This window comes from Podarcis melisellensis (assembly GCF_964234715.1).
Source record: "Podarcis melisellensis genome assembly, chromosome: 8".
NCBI classification, from domain to species: Eukaryota; Metazoa; Chordata; class Lepidosauria; order Squamata; family Lacertidae; genus Podarcis; species Podarcis melisellensis.
The window spans coordinates 68,518,515-68,543,814 of NC_138540.1; the positions used below are offsets into that span (position 1 = coordinate 68,518,515).

Here is a 25,300-nt window from a genome sequence, read left to right on the forward strand (position 1 = left end):
TTTCTGCTGTCAGCTCCCTGTCATTGCCCCAGCTCCTATTTCCCCTCTAAGCTGTTGGATTCCCCCAGATTTCCTTCAGGCTTATAATAGCATAGCTAAGCCAAAACTCCAAAACACTAAAAGCCACTTGTGGACTCAGGGCTGGCCCAAGACATCTTGCTGTCTGAGGCAATAGTGACCCACCCCATTCCAGACATTAAGTGGAATGCTGTAACGATTCTTTCTTTGAAATTAGCGATGGGATATTTTCTTCCACCATGACTCAAGGAAGCAGGCTGTGGAGTGTTAGACAGACTGCACGGCACCCACAGCTCTGTCCTTGGAATGTCTCATTACCATATCCAGCCCATCAGTATCTACCGCCTGAGGCGACTGCCTTGCTCTGCCTAATGGTAGGGCCAACTTTGTTTGAACCTGTGCTTTTGGCAGGCCTGCTCATGAGATAAAAATGTGCCTGTTCCGGCTTTCAAATCACATCTTCCCATACAATGGAGCCCATCTAGAATGAGCACATTTTCCATATGATATGGCCAGCTGCGGCACTTTATGCAAACGAGTAAAATTCACAATGCCGGTTTTCAGGTAAAAGGGAAAATAAAAGTAGATGGGCAAATTAATCAGTGACCTGCTTCAATTAGCCAGAGAGGTCAGTTTGGGGGGGGGGGAGATCATTCTAAAAGCTGACAGTGACGTAAAACTTCCAAGGAAATGGAATAATCAAGGGTAAAGGGCTTCCTCTGTAGGTTTGTCTCTGGCCATCAAAGCACGAAAGGATTTTATTAGATCATGATGTGCTATATCCTGATTCACTTTCCAGAATCATCAGGGGCCGCCTTTCAAATCAACCCTTTCTTTTACTTGTATGCCCTATGGCATTTTTGTAAATAACTTGGGCACAACAGGGAGTTGACCATTTGATTCATGGCCACTTTTAACTGGGCACCGTCATAAATCTAGGCTTAGGCCTGGAACAAAAGTTCCAGTCAAACTGTAGCTTCAGGGTTCTTAGGTCTGTACCTCAGGCTCATTTGCTCCATCCTCAGAAGGGCACCCTGTGATAGGCACCCACAGTGCCAGTGCTGCAGTCTCTGCCATTGCCCAATGGTATTGTTGGCAGATTAAAATGGTGGCTTGCCAACAGCATGCCACTGCTACTTAGGAAGTCAGGGATATAGAGGGCAGGTGGATAGATGGGCTCAGAGTCTGCAACTGCTTAGGATCATAGGTGCTAGTATCAGGCCTCTCTTCCTTCTTTCACACACTTCAGTTTCCTCACTTCCTGATAACTATAGTGTATTCTGGTAAGCTAAGATCCCTGCAAATATGTGTTTGCTTCCAAAAGAGTCTTGTGGAGCAGAAGTAGGATTCCTCTGGTTGTTCATCTTAAGCCCTCAGGCCATTGCCCTTGTTTGGAGGACAAAGTAGAATATGGTCTGACCTGGGCCCCTTAAACTAGCTTGGGGTCTAAAGTGTGGTGGAAGACAGAATTTCATTACCAGAGTTGAAGTAAGATTCAGTAGCCAGGACAGTCATCTTCTCTATAAGGAATGGAATGGAAGTTCCATCTTGGCCTTTTTCATCAGGCAGCAAAATGTCTTGATTGGCCCTGCTAGAAACCATGCTTTGAATTGAGTTTGCCTTTTCTGAATAGGAGGGAAACTGGTTTGGGGTAAACCATAGTTTCTTCAGTTCAGGTGCAACAGTAAACTGTGATTATCGCAAACCAATAAGTGATGGTGGGACGGGGGGGTACATTGGGGGAGGGCATTGGCCCAAGACCAAATGGACCAAATTTGATTTTGCTGTGAAATTTGAACTGAGCCCAAAGGAAGAAACCAGGGCATCACTGAAAAGTCAGGTGTGAGAGCAACACCTTCCCTTCCAACTGGAGGGAAGATGAGATGGGCTAATTTGATCCTGGGGGCACAGGTAGCCGTCTTGTGTTGAGTCTGACCATTGGTACATCTAGCTTAGTATTGCCTACACTGCTTGGCAGTGGCTCACCAGGATTCCAGACAGAGTTCTTTCCCAGCCCTACAAGGAGATTCCAGGGACTGAACCTAGTTCTTTGTGCATGCAAAGCAGATGCTCTATCTCTGAGCTGTGGCCCTTCTCCTGGGGTTGCCTGTTGAAGGAGAGAGCCCTAATAGCTGACTCTGACTTGCACCAATTAATCACTTAACACCATCAGCTTTCCTGCACAGATCCCACCTCTCTTGGTTTCCTGCATTCCCAGTTCTCCTTTCTGTTCTGATCAGGTAGCAAATTGCTGCAATTATTTTTATGCAAGCACCAGAGCTGAAGTATGAAAAAAACTGGTGCTTATCTCTCCATTAAGTAGCAGCCCATGGAACTCATGGTGATCTTTCATCATTTGTGCCCCACTTTGCTGCCTTTTTAAGCAATTGGTGTTTTTTGTGGGGGGGGGGGAGGAAGGCTCTGTAAAATAACAAATTCGTCCTGAGATTCCCTTTGTCCAACTTCACCTCTTTGGAGAGAAGCTGATCCAAATCACCCGGCTGATGGGAGAAAAGAACTCAAGACTGAGATTATGCACTCTGTAACAGAGTTTGAAAGAAACTGAGAAAGCTGGGAGATGTTTTCTAAGTGCAGGGAACTTGTCACTTGAGCTCATAAGTGTTGTTTCAAGGGCTCTTTAGGAAGGCAAAGAGCTGAAGAAGAAAAGCTCTGCAACCCTGGATTGTCTGCTCCATCTCTGCAGGTGCCCCTAAAAGCCCTTGCTTCTTTTGAAGTGCTAACAAGCCTTGCAATGTCATTACCTTGAGGTTAAGGGTCTTTTCTTTCCTTCCCCTCCTTCCCTCCTCCCAAGAAAATGTTTGTTAGAAGCAAAGCTTAGAAGAGCCTGCCTGGCTTTTCTGTGTCTTACCATTTCCCTCCCTCTACCCATTTCAAAACCCCAATAAATATTACCAGGCAATGTTGGCTGTGTTATAGTTTAGATCCGAGAGCTGCTTTCTGTGCTCTTATTATCCAAAAGGTATAACTTCCGGGGGGGGGGGGAGCGAAGAGATGATCCACTGGGCAGACATTTTTCACACTGGTTCTTAGATCAAAGGAGATGGAATTCTGTTTTTTTAAAACGAGACCTGAGTGCTTTTTTCCCATCGAGCAATATCAATGGACAGAGGCTCATTCTTTTTAAAACTTTGTGTTTGCTGGGAATGAGGTCCTAAGCGGGAATGAGGTTTTATCATATCTCTGTCCTTCAGCCTTCAATTTAGTCTGATCCAAAATGGGCCTCTGCCCTGGTTCGCAGTGGTATGTATATGTGTGATTTTTCCTCACCAGATGGTTATTTGTTACAGGCCACAAATTATAAGGCAGACAAATGGTATCAGATTAGAGATTCTGACTCCTGAGATTGAAAGTAGATCCAGCATGCTCTCAGATCCCCACTAGAATTACTTATAAATATGGCACAGAGCGTGTGTGAGAAAAGTATGCTCATAAATTTCCAGGCTTGATTTAATGTGAGGGCATTGACTTCTGAAGTCCTGTATGGCTTGGAAACAAAGTCTCTCTAGAGCCACCTGCTCCTCTCTGAGTCTCTTTGAGGCCTTTCTTCAGGGATTCCTCACCCCCTAAGATCAAGAGGGTGGGGGCTGAGGATGAGACCTTATGAGAAACAGTTGAGGGAGTTGGGTGTGTTTAGGGTAGCCCTGCAAATATTTGCATCACATGGAAGATGGAGCAATCTTGTTTTCTGTTGCTCCAGAGGGTAGGACCTGAACCAATGGATCCAAATTGCACAAAAGGAGATTCTGACTAAACATCAGGAAGCGCTGAACTAGGACTAGGAAGGCCCAGGTTGCAATTCCACTTAGCCAAGAAATACACAGGGTGGCCTTGGGTCAGTCAGTATCTCTCAGTCTAAATTACCTCACAATATGGGTGTCATATGGGGGTGGGCAGGGGACAGAGCCCCCCAAATCTGCAGCAATCCTCAAAAGGACGTGCCAGGATGCAGATGTTTAGCTCTTTGAGGATCATCAGAGCGCCTTCTGACACCCCCCCCAAAAAAAGTTGGGCACAACTCGGCATGCCTGCCTCACAATGTTTTTGTATGTATAAAAGGGGGTGGAGAAGCATGTACATTGCCTTGAGCTCCTTGGAGGTTAGAGAAGATATAAATGTGATAAAATACAGGCAAAGATTTGTCTCACCTCTGAGCCAAACCCAAACCCAGAGGATTCAAATGGCAGAGTAGCAGGTCTGAGGGTACCATCACTCAGTTAGGATTTCTCTGGGAAGAGTGGGTGATATTCAGTGTAAAGTCATACCCAGAGTAGACCCCTTGATTAATGGGATCTACTCTGGGTATGACTTACATTGGATATCACCTACTAGAAGCACATTTAGGCAGTTCAGCTTCCATCTTTTAAAAGCTCGCATTTAGAATGGATCAATGGAGTTCCTTAAATAATGCACGGGGATCTGAAAGTTGTATGGCATTTGATCAATCAAAAATGGCTATTTTACACATGGTAACCATCACTTGAAGTTTCAAATGACTAGTGATCAATCATATTGCCTGTTTTACTGAGATATGTGCTTTAGTAGACAGAAGGTGGAGGATGGTAAGGAAGTGACGATCCTTCTGCCACCTTTAAGTTTCCCTTGTGTTTTTCAAGATAACCAATCCAAATGGAATTGGATTAATCCTGCCCACAATCCTTTGCTTTAGAATCTCAGAACCCAGATTTCCATCTTCCTCCCAGTCAACCTTGGAGATTAGGGCTGCGATTTGCTCCATCTCTTCCCTCTAATATGTTGCTCTGCTTTTATCCCATGACTCTTTTTCTCTCCTTTAGAGCTACACAAAGAGTGCTGCCTTCATTGTGACCTTGCACCCACTACAGAACACAACCACAGACTTCTGGAGGCTGGTGTATGACTATGGCTGCACCTCCATCATCATGCTGAACCAGCTCAATCAGTCCAACTCTGCCTGGGTGAGTAACAGAGAAACACCTGCCACTCATTGCTGTTGCTTCTTTGAGCAGACTGTTTGTCCACTTTGCATTTATGTATGATGTGGTCTTCAAAAAGACAGCCAGATCTACTTGCATTCAACTAATATCTCCAGGGTTTGTGTATGTGTGGATCAGTGGAATTAAGAATGTAAGTAATATATGAAACTTGAACAGTCAAATCACAGTTAAATAGTCTAATGCACAGGCTGATTCTGAAGCACAAAATAACCACGTTAAAACGATTCTGGTTAATTTAATTTCAGCAAAATAAGGACCTAGTCTTCAAGTCTGTTGAAGGCCAAAGTGATCTGAAGCAGAGGCCAGTTTGATCTGGATTTGCTAAAGGCTGGACTGATGGAATGGGCAGCCAGCCACTAATTCTGTTTCCACAGAATCATCACCAGGGCCACATGCAGAACAAACATTTAAAGTGCTATGATACCACCTTAAACAGTCATTACTTTCCCCCCAAGATTTCTGGGAGCTGTTCTTTGTTAAGGGTGCTAAGAGTTGTTAAAAGACACCTATACCCCTCACAGAGCTACAATTCTTAAGAGTGGCTAAACAATCAATAGCTCTTCCCAGGGAACTCTGGAAGCTGTAGCTTTGTAAGGAGATGATGATGAAAAGAGAGCTGAGTTGAAATTCTTCCCCTGCAAAAGTCAGGGGGATTCATCTCATTACAGAGGAGCAGGAGAAATATTACAAAGTTGTGTGTGTGTTTGGCTTACCTTACTGTTTTAAACAGGTTTTTTGGCTGTTTTTTAAAAGTGTGAAACAACTGAGCCCATAGCTTACATTCACATTCATGGAGCTACTACTTGGGGGATTTTGACTGGAAATGATTGTGCAGCCCAGAGATTACTGCAATAGATAACAATTACTTTGGAAACACAAATAGTCCTTTGCTTATTCTGGATGAATTAGGAAGAAGCAATACATGCCAATAACATCTTGCTTGCTTAAATGAATTAGCAAGAGAGGCACACAATTAAACTCAAAACTGCTGCCTCCCGTGTTGTTTTTGCTGCATTTGCAGCACCAAAGAGATCTCTCTGGGGTGCAAGCCTGGGCAGTGTATATGGAGGTCCTGAGCTGTCCAGATGGCAAGACCCCCCTCTTGGCCTCAGTGATGTGGTCCAAAGGAAAGGAAAGCAATACATTTGGCACCAGCTTGGCTGCTGGAGCTGCCAGAAGGACACAGCCTTGACAGCACAATCCAAGGACACTCTTCAGAGACTCCTAAACCATTTTGCCCAAGCCTTTAGGGAGTTTGGCCTTACCACCTGACAAATATCCTGGGTTAGGATGTTGCCAGCCCTCCACACATCAGCACTGGTGACCACATGCTTGAAGTGGTAGACAATTTTGACTACCTGGGTTCCACATACCCAGCAACCTCTCCATCGACCCTGAGCTGGAGAAGTATATTGGCAAGGCAGGTATGGCAATGGCTCGCCTCTTCAAACGGTATGGGAGAATGTGATGCTAATGTCCAATACCAAAATGAAGGTCTATCAGGCTTGTGTGTTGAGCACTCTGCTGTATGGAAGTGAGTCGTAGGGAGCTTACAACCACCAGAAGCAACACCTCAATGCTTTCCACATCAGGAAGATTTTGGGCATCACATGGCAGTGTCAGTAGGTCCTACACACAAATAGGAGGCTGGCAGAGACACATGCCCAACTGGCATGTTCTGTCCCTCCTGGTCGTTCGTTTGGGAGATTCAAAATCTTTCTCCAGCCTGAACATCACAGTGACTGATACCTTAGAGGCATCAGCACACTTCGGGATCAGCAGAGTATAGGCAGTCAGCGTACAGACTCAGTAGTGCAGCATTTGGCTAAACTACATTATGTACATACTCAGAGCATCGTAACTCAGCTCCTTCATCTTCAGCATCAGACAGCAAAGAACAAAGGACAAACGTCCTACATCATGGAACCACAGTAATACAAATACAGTAATACAAACAGTAATACAAGCATCCTGTCTCCGTGACTGCCCACAATGTGGAATGAAAACATACACCGGCATGTGATAAAAAACAATCGCATGACTGCAGCACGGGAAAAGAATCCTAACAGGCTGGACAGAGTCTCAAACAAAGATGTGCTTTCCCAAGCCCACATCCCCAGCACGTTCACACTCTTGCCTCAGCGATGTCTACACTGGCTCAGTCATGCTCACAGAATGGAAGGTGGCAGGATCCCCAAGAACGTGCTCCGTGGGGAGCTGGCTTCAGGGACAGGACCAACTCTGCTTTACAAAGATGTCTGCAAATGTGTCATGAAGGCTGGCTACATCAACCTCACTGTGTAGGAATCCCTTGCAGACCACCACAGTGCCTGGAGACAACCAGTCAGTTGTGTATCCACAGCAGTGACCAGAGGAAGAATAACCATTGGGAGTAATGCAGAGAAAAGAAACATCATGGGACACCTGCATGAGCAGAACTGGATGTCTCCATCTACAGAATCTCTGCTGCAACAAAACATGTCTCCCCCCATATCAGTGTCCACAGCCACAGCAGGCACTGTAACCTTCCAACAGTTTGACTTTACCTACCAAGGCACACTCCTCCATTGCCACCCGGGACAGATGGTTGCCAACCAACACAGTTTAGCAACACCACACTCTGGCCATTAAAAATCCTCTGTATGGAAGGGAACTCTATGATGGATAGTCAGGATTGGATGCCAGGAAGGGCATGGGACTTTGAATCTCCCCTCCCCAGATTCTTAAAGCCTTCTTGTCAAGTTCATGGCAGTTTTAAGAGCCCATTACAAGTCCGTAATGCTAATTTGCCTGAAAAACGCATTGGTTTCTTCTTCTTAGCATAAAATTGGTATTACAGAGTCTTAATGGATGTCTGGAGAAGACTTCATTAACTGGATTATTTTATGAGTCGAGATCAGGCACTTTAGTGCAAATGACCCAAACCTACAGTTGCAATGCCGACAGGGAAAGTAAGCAGAGGAATGAATTAAAGGCCCACCTCGGGTGAAGAGGCGCCTTCCTCCGTCAGCTGCACTTGCTGAGCAGAAGAGGACTGCTGCGTCCTTAAATAACAGAATGAGGAAATGAACATTATCCCTGGTGCTCCCGTACCTAGGAATCCCAGCAATTCTGCAAGGCCAGAGGGAGTTTATTCAGGAGTGAAATTAACGCTGCAAGGAATTGACACAGAGGGAAATCCGAGCCGGTAACTCTGCTACACCAGAGTTTGGGAAACTTAAAGATAAAAGGAGTCAGAAGCAAAAGGCTTTTGGTAGTGGATGAGGTGCTCTGCCTTTCCCAGCTTCTTTTCATGTTCTTAGAGCAGCTTGCTGAATTCTTTTCTTCCAAGGCATGGAGGCCCACTGGGACTGGTAGGACACAAAGAGGGGAGGCTAACGACAGGCAGAACCAAAGCCAATGAGAGGAAGATCCAACTAATTCTAATCCCTCCCCCTGTCAATCATTTTCCCTCCAAGGTCAGCACTGAGACTGAGCGCAGACCCTCCAAGTGTACCTATTTTCCAGGGACATCTCTGATTTAGAGAAGCCATCCTGGTTTCTGATTTGACCCCAGAATGTCTCACTTTTCCTTAGGATGTCCCTGTTTTCATTGGAGAAATGTTGGAGGGTATGGAGTTATCCAACCCCTGAGCTGTCTGAAGGCAATCCTGTATAAGGAAGTTTGTTTTTTTTAAAAAAAGTTTAATGTTTTATTATGTTTTTATATATGTGGGAAGCTGCCCAGAGTGAGTGGGGCAACCCAGTAAGATGTGTGGGGTATAAATAGTAAAATTATCATGATGGAATGGGATGTCCCTATTTTCATCGGAGAATTGTTGGAGGGTATGGAAGCAGAAGGAAACTGACAACCAGTCAAAACTCCTAGACTGGTTACAGCAAAGAAGGCAGGCTGTTGAGGTCTACCTGAAGGCTGACTGAAGTTGGCAGAGTTGTGTCCCATTTGCTTGTAGTGGAAGAAGGAATCTGCAGATTGACGTTTCTCTCAGTTTATCATTTTTCCAGTCTTAAATTCAGTTCACTACATTTCCACCTCACTTTGTGATTTATTTATTTTAAATAATATTCATCATTTTAGTGCACATTCCTAATAGGAACATTTTTAATGCATTCTTTTAAAAAACCTAATATACCCCTTTTTGTGAGCTGTTTACCCATAACCCCTTCCACTCTATCGGTATGCAACTCTCTTCTTACAATATTTCACCACTACCTTGTTCTGCCAGCCCACTGGGCATCTTATTCTTTGGGGATGTCTGTTTAGCCAGATTTTAAATGTTTACCAGCTTAACACCAACAGCTAATAAATCAACCTTTACAGTGAAACAGCTTAAAAAAAAAAAAGGTGACTTTGAGGGTATATCCCTTGCTTGAACCATGCCTTGCCGGAGGAAGTTTTAATATCCAAATTATAGCTCTTGAGTCTGGAAGGCATCGAGATCACAGAGATTTATAGCCCCTATTAATAACCAATTATTTCTCAAACACATTTGCCATGCGGTAAGGCCTGGGCTGCCGGATGGCCCCAAATGCTAAATGTTCTGTTAAAGTGCAATGACAAACATCATATATTTTGTATTGACGCTGCCTTCCTGGCTGTCGCGCACAAAAACAATCACATCAGTGACCCCTGAATGGAACAATACATCAGCTGCGCTGCTGGGTGGGAGATAGCAAGAGCAGGATCCCTTCCTATCAGTGATCTTTCTCTGGCATGTATAATGCTTGGGAATATTAAAGCTCTTGTTGATATAAACCTCCTGTTGATATTTCCAAGCGGGAATTGGCTGGGGGCGCGGCTCAGTCAGGGGACATCTCTGGTTGACGAGGAGTCAGATAACTTGGAATTGCTTCCCTACTAAAGAATATGGGTTTTCTTAGTTTGGAAAAAAATTATATGGCTAAAAGGGGTGGAATGCTAGTGCAGCTATCAGGTGCAGATTCATCACAGGTGTAGCCTATGGAATGTTTTGCCTTTGTCTTGTGAGTATGTCTTAGCAATGCATTGGGGCCTGAATGGATTCAGTCCAGTACATAATTGCCTAGTATTAAGTCCATCTGAACTCAGCAGGGCTTTCTATTGAGTAAATACGTGACTGCACGGCAAGGCCGGTAGCATCAGCAGTTGGCTGTATTCCAAAGCCAAACTTTCATGACTGTGTTCTTTATTTCTCTCTAGCCTTGTTTACAGTATTGGCCTGAGCCAGGACTCCAGCAGTATGGACCAATGGAAGTGGAATACGTTTCTAGGTCAGCTGATGAGGATGTTATCGCTCGTCTTTTCCGGGTTCAGAATGTAACACGGGTGAGAAGCTCAACTATACCATTCTGTTTGGAGATTATGTTGGTCTTGGGTGTAGAATTATTTTTTCTTAGACTGAACATGCCTAAGTTGCCTTATATCATCTCAAACAATTGGTCCATCTAACTTGGTATTATCTACACTGACTGAGAGCAGCTCTACAGGTTTCCAGCAGGAGTGTCTCCCAGTTCTGCAAGTAAACTTGCCCCAAGTTCTTACAGGCTTTATATACCAATAGTAACACATTGAACTTGGCCCGGTAAGAAATCAGCAATCTGTGCAGATATCTGAGCAGAGGTGTTATATTTACTGACAGGTTCTCACTCCTGTTAGAAACCATGCTGCAGCATTCTCAGTTAACTGCAGTTTCTGGTGGGGTATGACAGCTATGTTCTACCCCCCCCCCCATGATTGGAGGCAGTATGCTCCCAGCTGCTAGGACTAGCAGGTGGGGAGAATGTTCTTGCCCTCAGGTCCTGCTTGTGGACCTTTTATGAACATCCGATTGGCCATTGTGAGAACAGGATGCTGGCCTAGACGTGCTACTGGCCTGACCCAGCAGAGCTCTTAAAACACCTCCTTTTCAGAAATCTCTAGACTTTGAGAAAACTTCATTTTCAGGTTTGCAAGTGATGGAGTGCTCTCCATCCCAAGTTTGGCAGAATGATACAAAATCTCTCTCCCTCTGCCTTTCCCCAAGTCTGTTCAAAGAGCCCAGTCCTTTAAAGCATTCTCTTTTGTTTTTGAGTCCTCTTCTCCTTGTCTTGCATAATTGGTTTGGCATGGAGATGACACAGGTCTTTCTTGTCTCATTCCCATGCTGAAACTGCAGGGGCTGTTTTTAATAAGTATCAGATGCCACCACATTCTCCAGCTCCTGCCAACACTTGTCTTGCAGGTAACTTTGTGTATAATTTGCAGGCAGCCACTATGGTAATGGGATGCTCAGGGAACTAAATGTCAACAACAGCAGATCCTTTCTCTGTCTCCCAAGAAACTCGGCAGCTAGCAGAATCATCTTGGCTTGCCAAGAGAAAGAGAAAATAACATGGACACAGATAATAATTCAATGGCATAGCTCTATGCTTTGCATAGACGGTCCCAGGTTCAATCCTTGCATGTCCCGTTAAAAGGATATTGACATTTCTTGTTAACAGGTGATAGGAAAGATGTATCCCTAAAATCCTGGAGGGCCCAGCCAGTCAGACTAGATAGGAATGAGCTGGAAAGACAAATCACATGACCCAGTGAAAGGCAGCTCCCATTCTCTTTCCCCAATTGTGTTCCTTCTCAGACAGGAGTACCAGTGAAAGTTGCCAAGTTTACAGTCAAGGGTTAGAGTTTCCCAAAAGTGTGACTCGCAACAGCTTCATTAACGTGTAATGAGGAAATTTCGGATCCCCTCCAAACTGTTGCCAAAGTTTTGTGCTCGTACAACTGTCTTTTGTGCCACTCCCCAAACTGAATCTGAGCAGAACCCCATTGGGATCGCTAAAAGGGAGGAAGTGGATTAGGAGCCCTTGACTTCTGGAGGCCCAATGGAGAGAAGCTTAAGCAGCTGGATTTCTGCCTCACACACAGATGCTTTGGCCTTTAAAACTGCCCTACTTGATCAGACTAAGGTCTCATTGAGCCAGGCACTCTGTTGCCAGAAGCAGTCCTTCAGTAAAATCTGGCTGAGTATCCCTAAAGATGCTATTTATATTATTTATTGTCAGCATATTTATTGTTAGCTGCACAGAGTGGCTAGGGTATGTATGTATATGAATACGAATAATACGAATAATACGAATAATACGAATAATACGAATAATACGAATAATACGAATAATACGAATAATACGAATAATACGAATAATACGAATACGAATATGAATACAAATACTAACCTAACCTTCAACAAAACCGAAACTAAACTCCCAGTGGCTTACATGAGTTACAAGCAAACCACAGTCCCTATCTACAAACTTACAATCTAAAAGACACAACATGAAAGAAAAAGGGGAGAGGGGGGGAAACAAAGCAGTCAAGCACCATTTATTTCATATAACAATCTGCTGAGATGAAGACAGTTCAGGAAGATGAGGGGACAAAGGCAGCTGGACTCTTGGTGCAGCCCTTGCTGTGATCCCTGCTTCCTTTCTCTCCCATTGCTACAGTCAGGAGGAAAGGTTGCTCCTAGCTGACAGCTTGGGAGAAAGGAGGAGCCAATGTTTCTAGGCTGGAGGTGGGAATGGAGAAGAGAATATATACTTAATAAGGTTCAATAGCTTTGTAACAACACATTCCATGGCAGGGCTGGCCCAAGACAAAATGGCACTCCCACCCATTTCATGTACCAAAGCTGACTGGACTAGCAGCTGACACTTACTTCAACTTGGTGCCCAGCAGCACATCTGAGGGCAGCAGCCTAGCTTTGGGAGCACAGAGCAGGCCACAGACACGGTTCTCTTCTGCAACACCTCACCCCCGTTGCCAGTCCCCACAATGCCTGCTTTCTGTGGCAGCTGCCTCACTCTGCCAGAAGGGGTGCTTATGAGGTTGCATGAAATCCAGTACTTCCCAATGGTTGGTGCTCTCTTCCAACTCTAAAATTCCATGCTTCTATGAAGGACCACATGTTTCCCATCCCAGAAAGGAGAAGCTGATGTTTGATTGACTCTTGCATTTTTAAGTAGCCTTCAAACTTTTCAGACCTGGGACCCACCTTTAGTCCACTTGGGAACCCATAACTTACTCCCCCCCCAACCCCCCATACATTTTTAAGGTGGTAGTACTGCTGTTTCAAGATCAGGCTGTGAGCCTGTTGTAAGTCCCATCCTACCAGCTAAAGACCAACAGAACCAACTGATATCTGTTTATAATCATTTCTCTTACAGTTTTAATATTTCATATTTAAACTATCCAAGTTCTGAATGGAATAAGGCTTTTCTTCTCTCTTTATGAGGGGCCAAATATTTCAACAAATATTTGGCCCCTCTTGTGTACAAAGACTTCAGGCTTCTGGTTCATTGTTTTCTTTTGCCTTTTCTTCCCTCTTATGTTTTTGTACCTCTAATATCTTTGATTAATATTTTATCTGTTTCAGCATTTTTCTACTTTCTGAAAATAAAGGAAAGGGGAGGGGGAAGCAACACGGGGGGGGAGAGAGAATGATATTAAAGTCTTAAAGCAAAACATTTTGACTTTTGATGACTGAGGAGGAAAGGGAACCTTTCCATTGCTGAGACAACTCTGAGGTGTGTCAGCACCTGGGAATGTGTACACACAAACACACGGACAATTTTTAAAGCATCGGTCAGCACTTTAGACAAATTTGCTCTGGATCCCAGAAGGATGCAGTTAATCACTAAAACCATATATTTCTTGTAGTGGTTAACAAAACAAAGATATTAAAGTCTTTAAGCAAAAGAAAAAAAGAAAAGAAAAAAGAAGGCTTTTGCCTTCCTCAGCTGCTCTGAGGTAAATTAAAATTCGCTGTAGCTAGGAATGCCAGAGAATTCTGATAAAAATGGAACCTGAAGGAGAAAATGTTTGCATTCTCTTATTTCTCCCATATACAGAACAGAAATCAACCCAGAGAATATGTAACGATATGTCACTGAAGACTGCCTCTTCATCCCCCCCACCCAATGCATTCTGTTTTGTGGGAGAAAATTCCCCTTGGTGGGTTCAGTACAGAACCCACAAACCAATTAGACTTTATTCAGTAATACATTATGAGACAGAGTCCAAAGGAATTTGTGAGAGCTTTCCATTATGTTACGTGCTGTATAGGGTGGGCGAGGGGAGCCTCATCTAGGCAATTCCATCTTTTCTCCAAGCATCTTCTGCCACTCCATTGTCCCACCATCTCTCATCCAACCACAGTCCTTGAAAACACTTTCCCAACCCGCTTTTTTCTCTGTACTCACAGAGCCCTCCTGATATCTTATCTGGGGATCATATCACAGCCCCTCCAAACTGAGCATGAAAACAGCCAACCTCAAATTGTAGGGATGGTGACTGGAATGTGGCCATTTTAGCTCTAGCCCTAGTTTAAACTGGAGCGAAACATGTCAATCATATCATCATCAATCATCATCCAGGTCTGATTGGCTACCCAGTGCCAGGACATCATTACATTGTCCATGTAATCCCTGATTGGCTGGGATCTTTCTGGGAAGGAGCCTAGACAAAACCCCTCACAAACTAACAGAGGCATACTTAGGGGTTGGAGAAACCAGTGCCTGCTAGGGGCACAGGCCGGGGGGGGGGGTGTGACACAAAAATCACCTATCGGACTATGGAGAGAATAATGTATATGTGTGTTACAACATGTGAGAGAAGTTTCCTGTCCTTCCCGCAGTGGGGTAAAGTGATTTTGGGGTGGGGCCACTGATACAGCTCCTTGCCAGGGGTGCAAGGAACCCTAGACATGCCTCTGCAAGCAAACAGTGGTGCCAGAGTGACAATCTGAACACACAAAACAGGAGCTTCAAATTTCTGGGGAAAGAGACCACAGGAGGGTTTATGGGGTCTTTTGTCCCCATTTCACCTTGAAAATTTGGCTAAACTCATCCAAGTGCATAAGTCCTAATGTATGGGTAAATACATCCAGTCTTCTTTGCTGATGGCTCAGAAATCTGTCATTGATTGCCTGCTCTCCAGTTCTGTGCCTCTCCTGCCCCAGCCCATTAATAAAGCATTAATGACAGCTTTAGTGCCAGTCCCAGAGATTCATCTCATAAGCCACTCTTGATTCTCATAGTATTTTCATTCTTCCCTCCCAAGCCTCTGATTTGGTACTGAGCTCTGCATCCACCTGCTTAAACCCTGGGCTCACTTAGCTGTGTGCATATAATCCCTCTCCTTCCAGAGCCCCCTAACCACATTAGATTGCAAAGCTAACCAGATTACCAGAGTATTAAAGAGCATCCTTTCCCTCTCACAGCCTCCCTTCCATTTCGAGAATTTTTTTTTGTTTGCAGAGAATACCAAATGTATAAAAACAGGTGCTGCTGACAGCCATCATTGCCAGGACTGCCATTGTCACTTTTAGTGTTGTGTGTTCATGTGTGTTTGTGAGAGAATGAGTGGAGGGCAATACCCAAGAATAAGCTCATTATTATGACAAATCTGAACTGTGGGTGAGCAGATACCGTTGATTCCATTCCACCATTGTTCCACGAGGTCACATAGCCCAGTGTTGCATCCTGCCCTTCTTTTGATTTAATGCAGAGAATTTCTAAAATTAATTCTGCAACTAGCACATTGTATGGGAGCATTTCCCATTCCGTCCTATATTTGTCGCATGCGGCAGTGTCTCCATTCCACTGCAGTTCAGCTTCCGCCAAAAACAGTATTACTCACCTCACAGTTCACTGTGCTGAAATTACACACCTTAATAGTTTACATCATTCATTATGGTGTCATTATGTTATTTTCTCCACCCCATTCATTTCAATGCAAAGGAAACACAATGCAAATGAGAAAGAGGGAACATAATTAATTACATATCATCTGTTGATTGAAAGCAACAATAAGAACAACAGTGAATGCTGGTTATATTCAGTGGATAGATTGCCATTCCCATCACGGGATGAACAGCGCTGGCGATTTCCACTCCCATTTCTCTTTTTGTCAGAATTCTCCAGCATCCCCATCAGCGTAACATGGGTTTGATTTCCTTCTCTTTGTTTTGGCCATTTTCTCCCTCTACCTTAACAGTTTGCTCAAGTACAGAATACACAAAGAATGTTGATGCATTCATATGAGCATCTGATTGTCTCATATCCCATGTAGGAGTTTTCTAGTTACAGAGATGATGGTAGTAATTTATCATGCTTATTAGTCACTTTCTTTAAAAGTAAAATAAAATGAAAAGTAAACTTAAAGTGATTTACAATATTGAAGTCTCCAGAAGCCCTTGACTGTACCTTGCTGGAGATCACCTTTGGCAGAGTAGAATATCTCCTTTCCTGAAAAATTAACAGCAATGCAAGGTAATAAAAGTAAAAAATCTTCAACTGCTGGATCAGGGCCCACACATGAGTGATATTGTGACCTGTGATAGGACTTGCGACAATGGGACTCCTCGTTTATCCTCATTTATTATTATTTTTTGGAAGAAGACCAGAAGTATAGTCTCCTTTCATTCACTAGCTGCATAGAAATAGAGAATTTCAGCAGGCACCATAGTGATAGTGATAGCTAAAATGCCCTATTCTGCACAATGGGATATAATACCTTGCTGATCATATATCTGGTGACAATAGAGCATATTTCCTCATGCTGGTGCCCTTCCCCCCCCATTGTTTTGGAATACCAACCCCTGCCAGCATGACCAATGGGCATGGGAGTTTTAGTCCAAAACCAGTGGTGGCTGGTGCCCTTTGCGACTGGTAGGGAAGAAAGCAGGGAGACCAACAGTAGATGGCGCTAGAGCCAACGACAGGCAGAGCCAACTGATTCTACAAATTTCCCCATCCTTCTCCCTACTAAGTTCTACAAGGAGGAGGAAGCTAACAGCTGGTGCTACACCCTGGACTGGTTGTAAGTAAGAAGGCAGGCGAATGAGAAGAAGAAGAAGAAGAGTTTGGATTTGATCTCCTGCTTTATCACTCCCGAAGGAGTCTCAAAGCGGCTAACATTCTCCTTTCCCTTCCTCCCCCACAACAAACACTCTGTGAGGTGAGTGGGGCTGAGAGACTTCAGAGAAGTGTGACTAGCCCAAGGACACCCAGCAGCTGCATGTGGAGGAGCGGAGACGCGAACCCGGTTCACCAGATAACAAGTCTACCGCTCTTAACCACTACACTACACTGGTTGGTGGGGTGGTGCCCCATATGCCCAAGTGGACCAGCCCCCTGTCCAAAACATATGGATGGCACCAGGGTAAAGAAGGCTGCCTTAGAGAGAAAAGGTCAGTTTGTGTGCATGCACACACAAATACATTGTAGGTTATAGTTCAAGATGGGTTGTGTGTCTAAAAAGCCTGAAAACATCTCACCTAAGCATGCTAAGGGGGGAAATGATGTGCTTTCTCTAGTTACAGGAAGGGCACCTGATGGTTCGACACTTCCAGTACCTGCGGTGGTCAGCCTACCGAGACACCCCTGATTCAAAGAAGTCCTTCCTGCATTTATTAGCCCAAGTGGATAAGTGGCAGGGGGAGAGCGGCGATGGAAGGACAATCGTCCATTGTTTGTAAGTGTCACCTTGCCGGGTGGGGAGGAGGACAAGGGTCCATCCTTCTGTTTTTTATTTTTATTGATACAGCAAGAAAAGAAAAAAGAGAAAACACAAATACCAAATTACACACAGAAATAGCAATAGACACAGAATTTTCTTAACAATAAGACATAAATTGGTATTAACACTAAAGACCCAACCTCCCGTCTATTCCACATTTCGATGTCATATAACTTATTGCCAATACACACTTTTATCATAATTAAACCTTTTCTTAATACATCTTAATTCTTATATCTGCCTTGCAACTATTACTGAAGTTCCTCGAATGCTGCAACCGAGTTTAAACTACTATATTTCAAATATTCTTTGAAAACCTCCCATTTTGAAACAAATTCCTGTTTTGATTTATTCTTTATTTTTTCTGATAGACCATCTAATTCTGCATATTCTGTCAGCTTTTGAATCCAATCTTGTACAGTGGTACCTCGGGTTAAGTACTTAATTCGTTCTGGAGTTCTGTTCTTAACCTGAAACTGTTCTTAACCTGAAGCACCACTTTAGCTAATGGGGCCTCCTGCTGCCGCTGCACCACCACTGCACAATTTCTGTTCTCACCCTGAAGCAAAGTTCTTAACTCGAGGTATTATTTCTGGGTGAGCGAAGTCTGTAACCTGAAGCGTATGTAACCTGAAGTGTATGTAACCCAAGGTACCACTGTATAGAGGGAATTTCATTACTCTTCCGTCCTTCTCAGTTGGAAGGAGGTGGTTTCATTTTACCAAGCCACCTCCACTTCTATTCCCTCTCAGTTTAATTGTTAAGAAGGATTTGCGATGCTGGTGTAATGTTGTGTTACAACAAAGTTGTTCTTTTTGTAGTATAGCCTTTGCCAACCTGGTGCTCTCCAGGCTTTTGAAAGGGTGTTCATAATAGCCAACTGTTTATCATTAACAGGATTTAGCTTTGTGTAGGTTCTGAGGAAGTGGTGGAAAAGTCTATTGATCCTCATATGTTGATGGTTTAAACCCCCTCCAAAAAAGGTAGGTAGGTGTGTGTGTATATATATATATATATATATATATATATATATATATATATATGGCAACTTTTACGTTTCCAGATTGATTGGGGCAACCAGAAAGCTTTTAATCAAAAATGAATTACCATCTTGTCTGTCTTCATTAGCCGAAGGATAATTTGGCAGTGTATTTGCAACATCCAGAGCTTTCCAGAGGGCAAAGTTGAAACAACAGAGAGACAGGAGAGAGAGAGAGAGAGAGAGAGAGAGAAAGAAGAAGCAACTTCTGGCTTACAAACAGCAATCTTGCATGTGTCTGGCTAATTTGATTATATCAGGTGTAAAGGATTTATTAGCTCTGATGGGAATCCATGCCCTGCAGATTTTACAGTGTAAACTGGCAACATGCCTGAAATAATAGGGGAGTGTGGGGGAGGAGGGGGGGGGAGGAAAGTCTGAGCTTCACTGGGTCTCATCACTTTACACAAAACAAAACAGGTGCTGGAGAAGGAATAAATAAAGTTGCTCAGATTTGCTCTGGGAGCTTGAGATAATGCTGATGTCATTTGCAGCTGTTTAGTTTGGCTAACGTGGATCTGCTAAAGCCTAAACTGTAACTTTAAAGGAGGGATGGGGAACGTCAGCCCCAGGGGATGAGTGCATCCCTCTGTGATGGCCTGGGATTTGGACTCGGATGCTGAACCTGAGGGATCCCAGTCTGCACAGGATTCCCTGCCTCCAGAACCAGCTGAGCCGGGGTTGGGGCTTGAGCTTGAAGGGTCCTCACCTGTGCTGGATCCTCAGGTACAGGCACCAGCTGAGTCTGCTGTGGCTCCTGAGGTGATTGAGGCCCCATTGCCTGCATGTGCTCCACTCTCAGCCCCGTCAGGGGAAGCGGAGGTTGCCTCTGGGTCCGGTAACCCTCCAGCCTCTCCTGAGCTGCAGAGACTCAGGGCAGAAAGGCGGAGGGAACTAAGTACCCGCAGGAAGAGTGCTAGCCTCCAGGCCAGGAGAGGCGAGTCACCTGTGGACCGGGGCCAACCTATGCCTCGGGGCAGATAAAAGCCAGCCAGCCCCAGGTTGCAGGAGCAATGTTGTTGGTAGCCTGTTCCTGCCTGCACCCTGTCCTGCTCTTCTGCCAGAGTTCCTGACCTCACCCGACTCCCTGCCTTGGACTCCGCTTCAGCTTTGATGGACAGCCTCCATACCGCACCCTCGATCTTGGACTGGACTCAGACCTCACCACACGGTTAACCCTTGGGACCAGCACACCCTCTTTATTTGGCCCACCCCAAGCCTTACCTGCAGATGCTGAGGCTTGAACCTTATACTTCCAAAAAAAAATTCCTTCCAGTAGCACCTTAGAGACCAACTAAGTTTCTTATTACTATGAGCTTTCGTGTGCATGCACACTATACTTCCTGCATGAAATCGTATTTTCTACCACTGAGCCATGACCTTATTTTTCTGCCATCCTTGAAAATTGCCACAGTGCAGGAAATCTGGCTCTTCATTTCCTTGTTGCAGGCTATTAGCATTTCAGATTTCTCCACAGTAGGGAGAAAGACAACGCTCCACAGGCACTGCTGTGTTCTGAGTGGACAAGATGAGATTAAAGAGATTCTCTGCAAAAATTGTGCCGGCATTCGTTGGTCTCTTCTGGAGTCACAATGTAGCGTCATTCCTGGGTGGGAACATTCTGGGGAGCGAGAAGAAATGAGGAGGACTGCCTCTTTGGTCAACAAGGTAGCCAGTTTTTTCTCCCAGAAAATGCAATGTGCCATTCCCACCAGGCCATGTTGCCTCAAATGCAGCTCGGCTGTTCACCACCACTTGAAAGACGGCAAAGCTTTGGTGTTTTTTAATGAAAAATAAAATAATAATAGAAGAGAAGACAGAATAAGAATATCGAAACAGAAACAAAAAGGGTCTTTGATTGTTTTTGTTATACAGAAACACAACACCCTCCGGCACCTCATTTTAAATAACGGTAAGATGCAGAGCCCATTCAATTTTTTTATAGATTTCAGACCATGCTGGGAGATGATTCCTATTTCTGTATGCTATTTTTGCCCCAGCAATTCTTATGTCTGTGAGTTATTTTCCCAAGCAGTCCTGAAACTGATTTGCCCAAATACTGAATCCCTGCACTAATACAAATAATGTAATGCTTAGTATTTATATAATACTTTGCTTAAGAGTTTGAAATGCTGCATTACCACCATCATATAATAATGCTGGTATTATCCCCATTAGCAAAGTGCTCCGACTTTTGGTGGGATGAGCATTTCCCCCATCCTCTCCATTTTCTTTGGACTCCCATCTGTATTTGCATAGGAGCAAAACAGCCCTTCTGAGTCTGCTCAACAATTTAATCTCTTAGCAAGGATTATTTCTCAATCATTGCCACCAGCCTATATTTAATTACACCCAAGAGACAGCAAACCCCTTGATCCAGAGCCTTAAAAGTGGCTACTCTGGAAAGCCCAGGGTAATTATGCAACATGGGAAGGTGAGCGCATTCTGAGCTTAAGACCCTTTTCTAGGGAAGCAAGAAAATCTTCGGCAGCCTCTTGCATAAACCATGGCTGCAAACTTTTAAATCCTTTAGACAAAACTCAAATTAATCATTTCAACAGTTTTTATTGGGGGGGGGGGAGAAACAGTGATGAAGCCTAAAACTTGGCATAACTTACTGTGATGGCTTCTGCTCTGCACTTCTTGACCCGGATGGAATTACTAAACCAGACTTTGAGAACTTACAGATTCTTAAGATTCCTCTGTACAAGACTTTGGCTTTGAGCTTTGGATCCAGCTGAACTTAGGTCTTATTGGTATCAATGGGGCAATTGAGTCATGTCTTGAGTATCATTGCTTTCAATGGGAATGGAGTTCAACAAACTTAGCCTCAGTCTAGTCCCCAGTTTCCACTTCTGCCATCTATATATCTGGCTTCAGTCTATTCACGTGCCTTATGCAAGGATTGGCTAGAATCTAGGCAAGCCACTGTTCCTGTGTCCTTTCCCCCCCCAACGTAAAAGCCTTAAAGATTGGGCTCAAGGGCCATTTATTTATTTTGCATTGCTTCCCATACAATATCCTGAAGTGATTAATGATAAAAAACACAAGCAATGAAAAACATACATAAAAAACAATTTCTAGTCCAAATCCCTTATGATTTGTGGAGCCTTACTTATTGAATGTAAGAAGTCTGTCTAATTTCTGCTCTCTAAAGTTATCCTTTGGGTTGGGTACATGCAGTGCTTTTTTTCTGGGGGGACGAAGGGGTACACATACCCCTAAACATTTTGTGAATCTTTGTGCTTTTGTCCATTTACTGTATTTATTTTCCCCGATTTGAACTATAAAATGGTGATTTTCTTGAGTCAAAATGAGAGTACCCCTAAACATTTTTTAAGGAAAAAGAAGCACTGGATACCTGTACATTACTTTGTACAGTATGTTTCCGAGCACAATTCAAAGTGTTGGTGCTGACCTTTAAAGCCCTAAACAGCCTCGGTCCAGTATACCTGAAGGAGCGTCTCCACCCCCATCGTTCTGCCCGGACACTGAGGTCCAGCGCCGAGGGCCTTCTGGCGGTTCCCTCATTGCGAGAAGCAAAGCTACAGGGAACCAGGCAGAGGGCCTTCTCGGTAGTGGCGCCCGCCTTGTGGAACGCCCTTCCAGCAGATGTCAAAGCGATAAACAACTACCTGACATTCAGAAGACATCTTAAGGCAGCCCTGTTCAGGGAAGTTTTTAACGTGTGATATTTTACTGTATTTTTGGTTTCTATGGAAGCCGCCCAGAGTGGCTGGGGAGGCCCAGCCAGATGGGCAGGGTATAAATAATAAATAAATTATTATTATTATTATTATTATTATTATTATTATTATTATTATTATTTATTTGGCTTGTTTCTTTCTCTCGCTCTCTCTCCACTCCTGGATAAAAAGCAGTTCACCATTCTGTTGCTGTTGTTACATTTATATCGTATCTTCCCTTCAAGTTGCTTAAGGTGGTATACATGGCTCTCCTATTTTTTCTTTGCAACAACCTTGTGAGGTAGCCTAGGCTGAGGGTTAGTGACAGACCCACTGCCACCCAGTGAGCTTCATGGCTGGGTCAGGATTTGAGCTGTAGAATCCAAGGTCCTACTCCCAATACTGTAACCACTGGGCTGCTTTAATATGCTGACTGTTCCCTTGCATTTAATTTCTCCTGCAGAAACGGGGGAGGCCGAAGCGGCACTTACTGTGCCTGCACCATGATCTTGGAGATGATCAAGTGTCACAAGCTGGTGGACGTTTTCTTCGCTGCAAAGACCCTCCGCAACTACAAGCCAAATATGGTCGAGACCTTTGTAAGTAAGAAAAGCACAGTTTCCTTTGCCTACACCTTTTGAAAATTTTGCAGCTCTGTGGAATTGGCAGGAAATGACAGAATTTTCTGCTTCTGAACTGTGGTCATAACCTTTAGCTTGCACCACTTTTGTAAGATATGTTGGTCAATGGCTATCAACCATGGTAGCTCAAGAGAACTTCAATATTCATAGAATTATAGAGTTGGAAGGGACACCTGACGACCATCTAGTCCAGCTTGCTGCAATGCAGGAATATGCATCTGTCCCAAACGGCGATCGAACCTGCATCCTTGGTGGTAATTAGCAGCAGGCTCTAACCAACTGAGCTATCCAGACTCAAGCAGCACGATGTCATTGAATACTAGTTGCTGCAGAGGGCTGTTGACTTCATGCCCTGTGGCTGGGCATCCCTAGTTGGCCACTGTGAGAAACAGGATGCTGAACTTCTGCTCTGATCTTGCAGAGTCATTTTTTTGCTAGTGGTTGGTATCATAGTCCTGACCAGGAATGAAAGAAAGCCTTGCTGTTTTCTTTAACTGGCAGGAGGTTAGTGTTGTTAGGAGCTCAGCCTACACTCGAGTAGGACCCTGGCAGAGACACATGCCCGACTGGCATGTTCTATCCCTCCTGGTCGATCATTCGGGAGCTTCATAATCTTTCTTCAGCCCGAACATCACAGCGACTGATGCCAACAGACACCAGCACACTTAGGGATCTGCAGAGTTTGTGCATCATGCGTAACAAACCTCAGAAACTCAGCATTTGGGTTAATCTACTTTATTTACATATAAACACACATGGAGCACTGAAAATGGCTCCCTCTCTCTTTAGCATCAGACAGCAAAGAGAAAAAAACAAAGGACAATAGTCCCACTTCACAGAACACAGTAACACAAACATCCTGTCTCCATCACTTCCCACTCTGTGGAGTCAAAACATATACCATCATGTGATAGACAAAAATCTCATGACTGCAATCATGGAGCAGGAATTCTAACAAGTGTGACAATAGATGCTAGAGGAGGCTTCCATTTGTAGGGTGCTTCAGCTGGGCATGGAAGGCCCTAGGTGGACCTTCAAGGATCCCCAAGCATAAAGATAGCAGATAGGGCTGGTGGCTGAGAGCTGACCAGTTCTCTTCCCAAGAGTTTCTAAGCTCAGCTTCCAAACTTTCCTCTCTCTCTCTCTAGCTCAATACATGCTTTCCAGGAGTTATCAGGGTAGAATCCAGGACCTTTATCTCTCTGTGAGATGGCCCTGCGTGGTGAGACACCACGACTGCTGCTGTTTACTGTCCCTAATTTGGCACATTATATATTGGGAAGAGCAGTTTGTGGAGGGCAATTCAACATGATGCTAAGTCATGCTGTAGATCTGAGGTGGGATCTGTTGTCAACCTGTGAGCTGCATTCCATCAAGAGAAACCTAAGGGACACATGCCACTGGTGGGTGGGACCAGTGGCAAAATGTGGATGGAACATGGGATAGGACTTTGATCATCCAGCCAGACAAAAGTCAGAGATCCAAGCAGGCAGGCAAGAGAGGAAAAGGCAAGATCACAGTTCAAGGCACTTGAGGAGGGTATGGAGCAGGGCCAGTGAGAGGCGTGGCCTAGGGAGATGGGTGTGGCCTGTGAAGAGTTCCAAAGGTCACTTAGAGATGTCTAGAAGGCCTTCTTGGCTGCAAGGAATTGCCTGAGGGCAAACTATGCAGCTAGGTTGCTAAAGCTAAACAAATCTAAGTTGGGTCCCTGCCTGCATTGGACGCCTCCTGTATGCTGCTATGACTTCCATAATGGAAGGAAACACAAGGATCATCTAGTTCCACCTGCTGCAGTGCAGGAAAGTTTTGCCCAACATGGGGCTTGAACCCACAACCCTGAGATTAAGAGTCTTTTGCTCTGCCAACTGAGCTATTGAGATCAAGCCAAATCAAAATGAGGATGAGGGCAATGGTTGTACACAGTGTTAATCCTACTCAGAGTTGGCCTACTGCAATGAATGGGCATGATTAATTTAGGCCAATTCGTTTCAATGGTTCTACTCTGAGTGGAACCTAGGATGCAGCCTGTCTTGTGTGAGTAAAAGTAAAATAAAAAATAGTGCAAATATAGCACCCAGCTGTAGATGGGAGTGGGACTGTTGGGGCCGTAATTGAAAGGTACCGTATGTTTTGCTCTATAAGAGCACTTTTTCCCTCCTAAAAAGTAAGGGGAAATGTGTACGTGTCTTATGGAGCGAATGCAGGCTGCACGGCTATCCCAGAAGCCAGAACAGTGAGAGGGAGCGCTGTGCAGCCCTGCGGAGGCTTTGCTAAGCCAGATCCCGCTTGCTGTCCTGGCTTCTGCCTCTTCTGGGCAGGGGGAGCCTTCATCCCGCTGCCTGGGAGAGGCTTTGCGTGGCTATCCCAGAAGCCAGATCCCTCTTGCT

The 25,300-nt window shown here is 44.5% G+C and overlaps 1 protein-coding gene across 10 annotated transcripts in view; it reads left to right on the forward strand.

The window, feature by feature from the left end:
• PTPRU (protein tyrosine phosphatase receptor type U) overlaps window positions 1-25,300 on the forward strand; it is a 373,235-nt gene that overhangs the window by 337,882 nt on the left and 10,053 nt on the right. For all 10 annotated transcript variants that reach the window (XM_081920500.1, XM_081920501.1, XM_081920496.1 and 7 more), the window contains 4 exons: window positions 4,833-4,973; window positions 10,192-10,317; window positions 17,345-17,502; window positions 22,736-22,871. In XM_081920500.1, coding sequence (XP_081776626.1) covers window positions 4,833-4,973; window positions 10,192-10,317; window positions 17,345-17,502; window positions 22,736-22,871 — 561 coding nt within the window. The remainder of the gene's footprint in view (window positions 1-4,832; window positions 4,974-10,191; window positions 10,318-17,344; window positions 17,503-22,735; window positions 22,872-25,300) is intronic.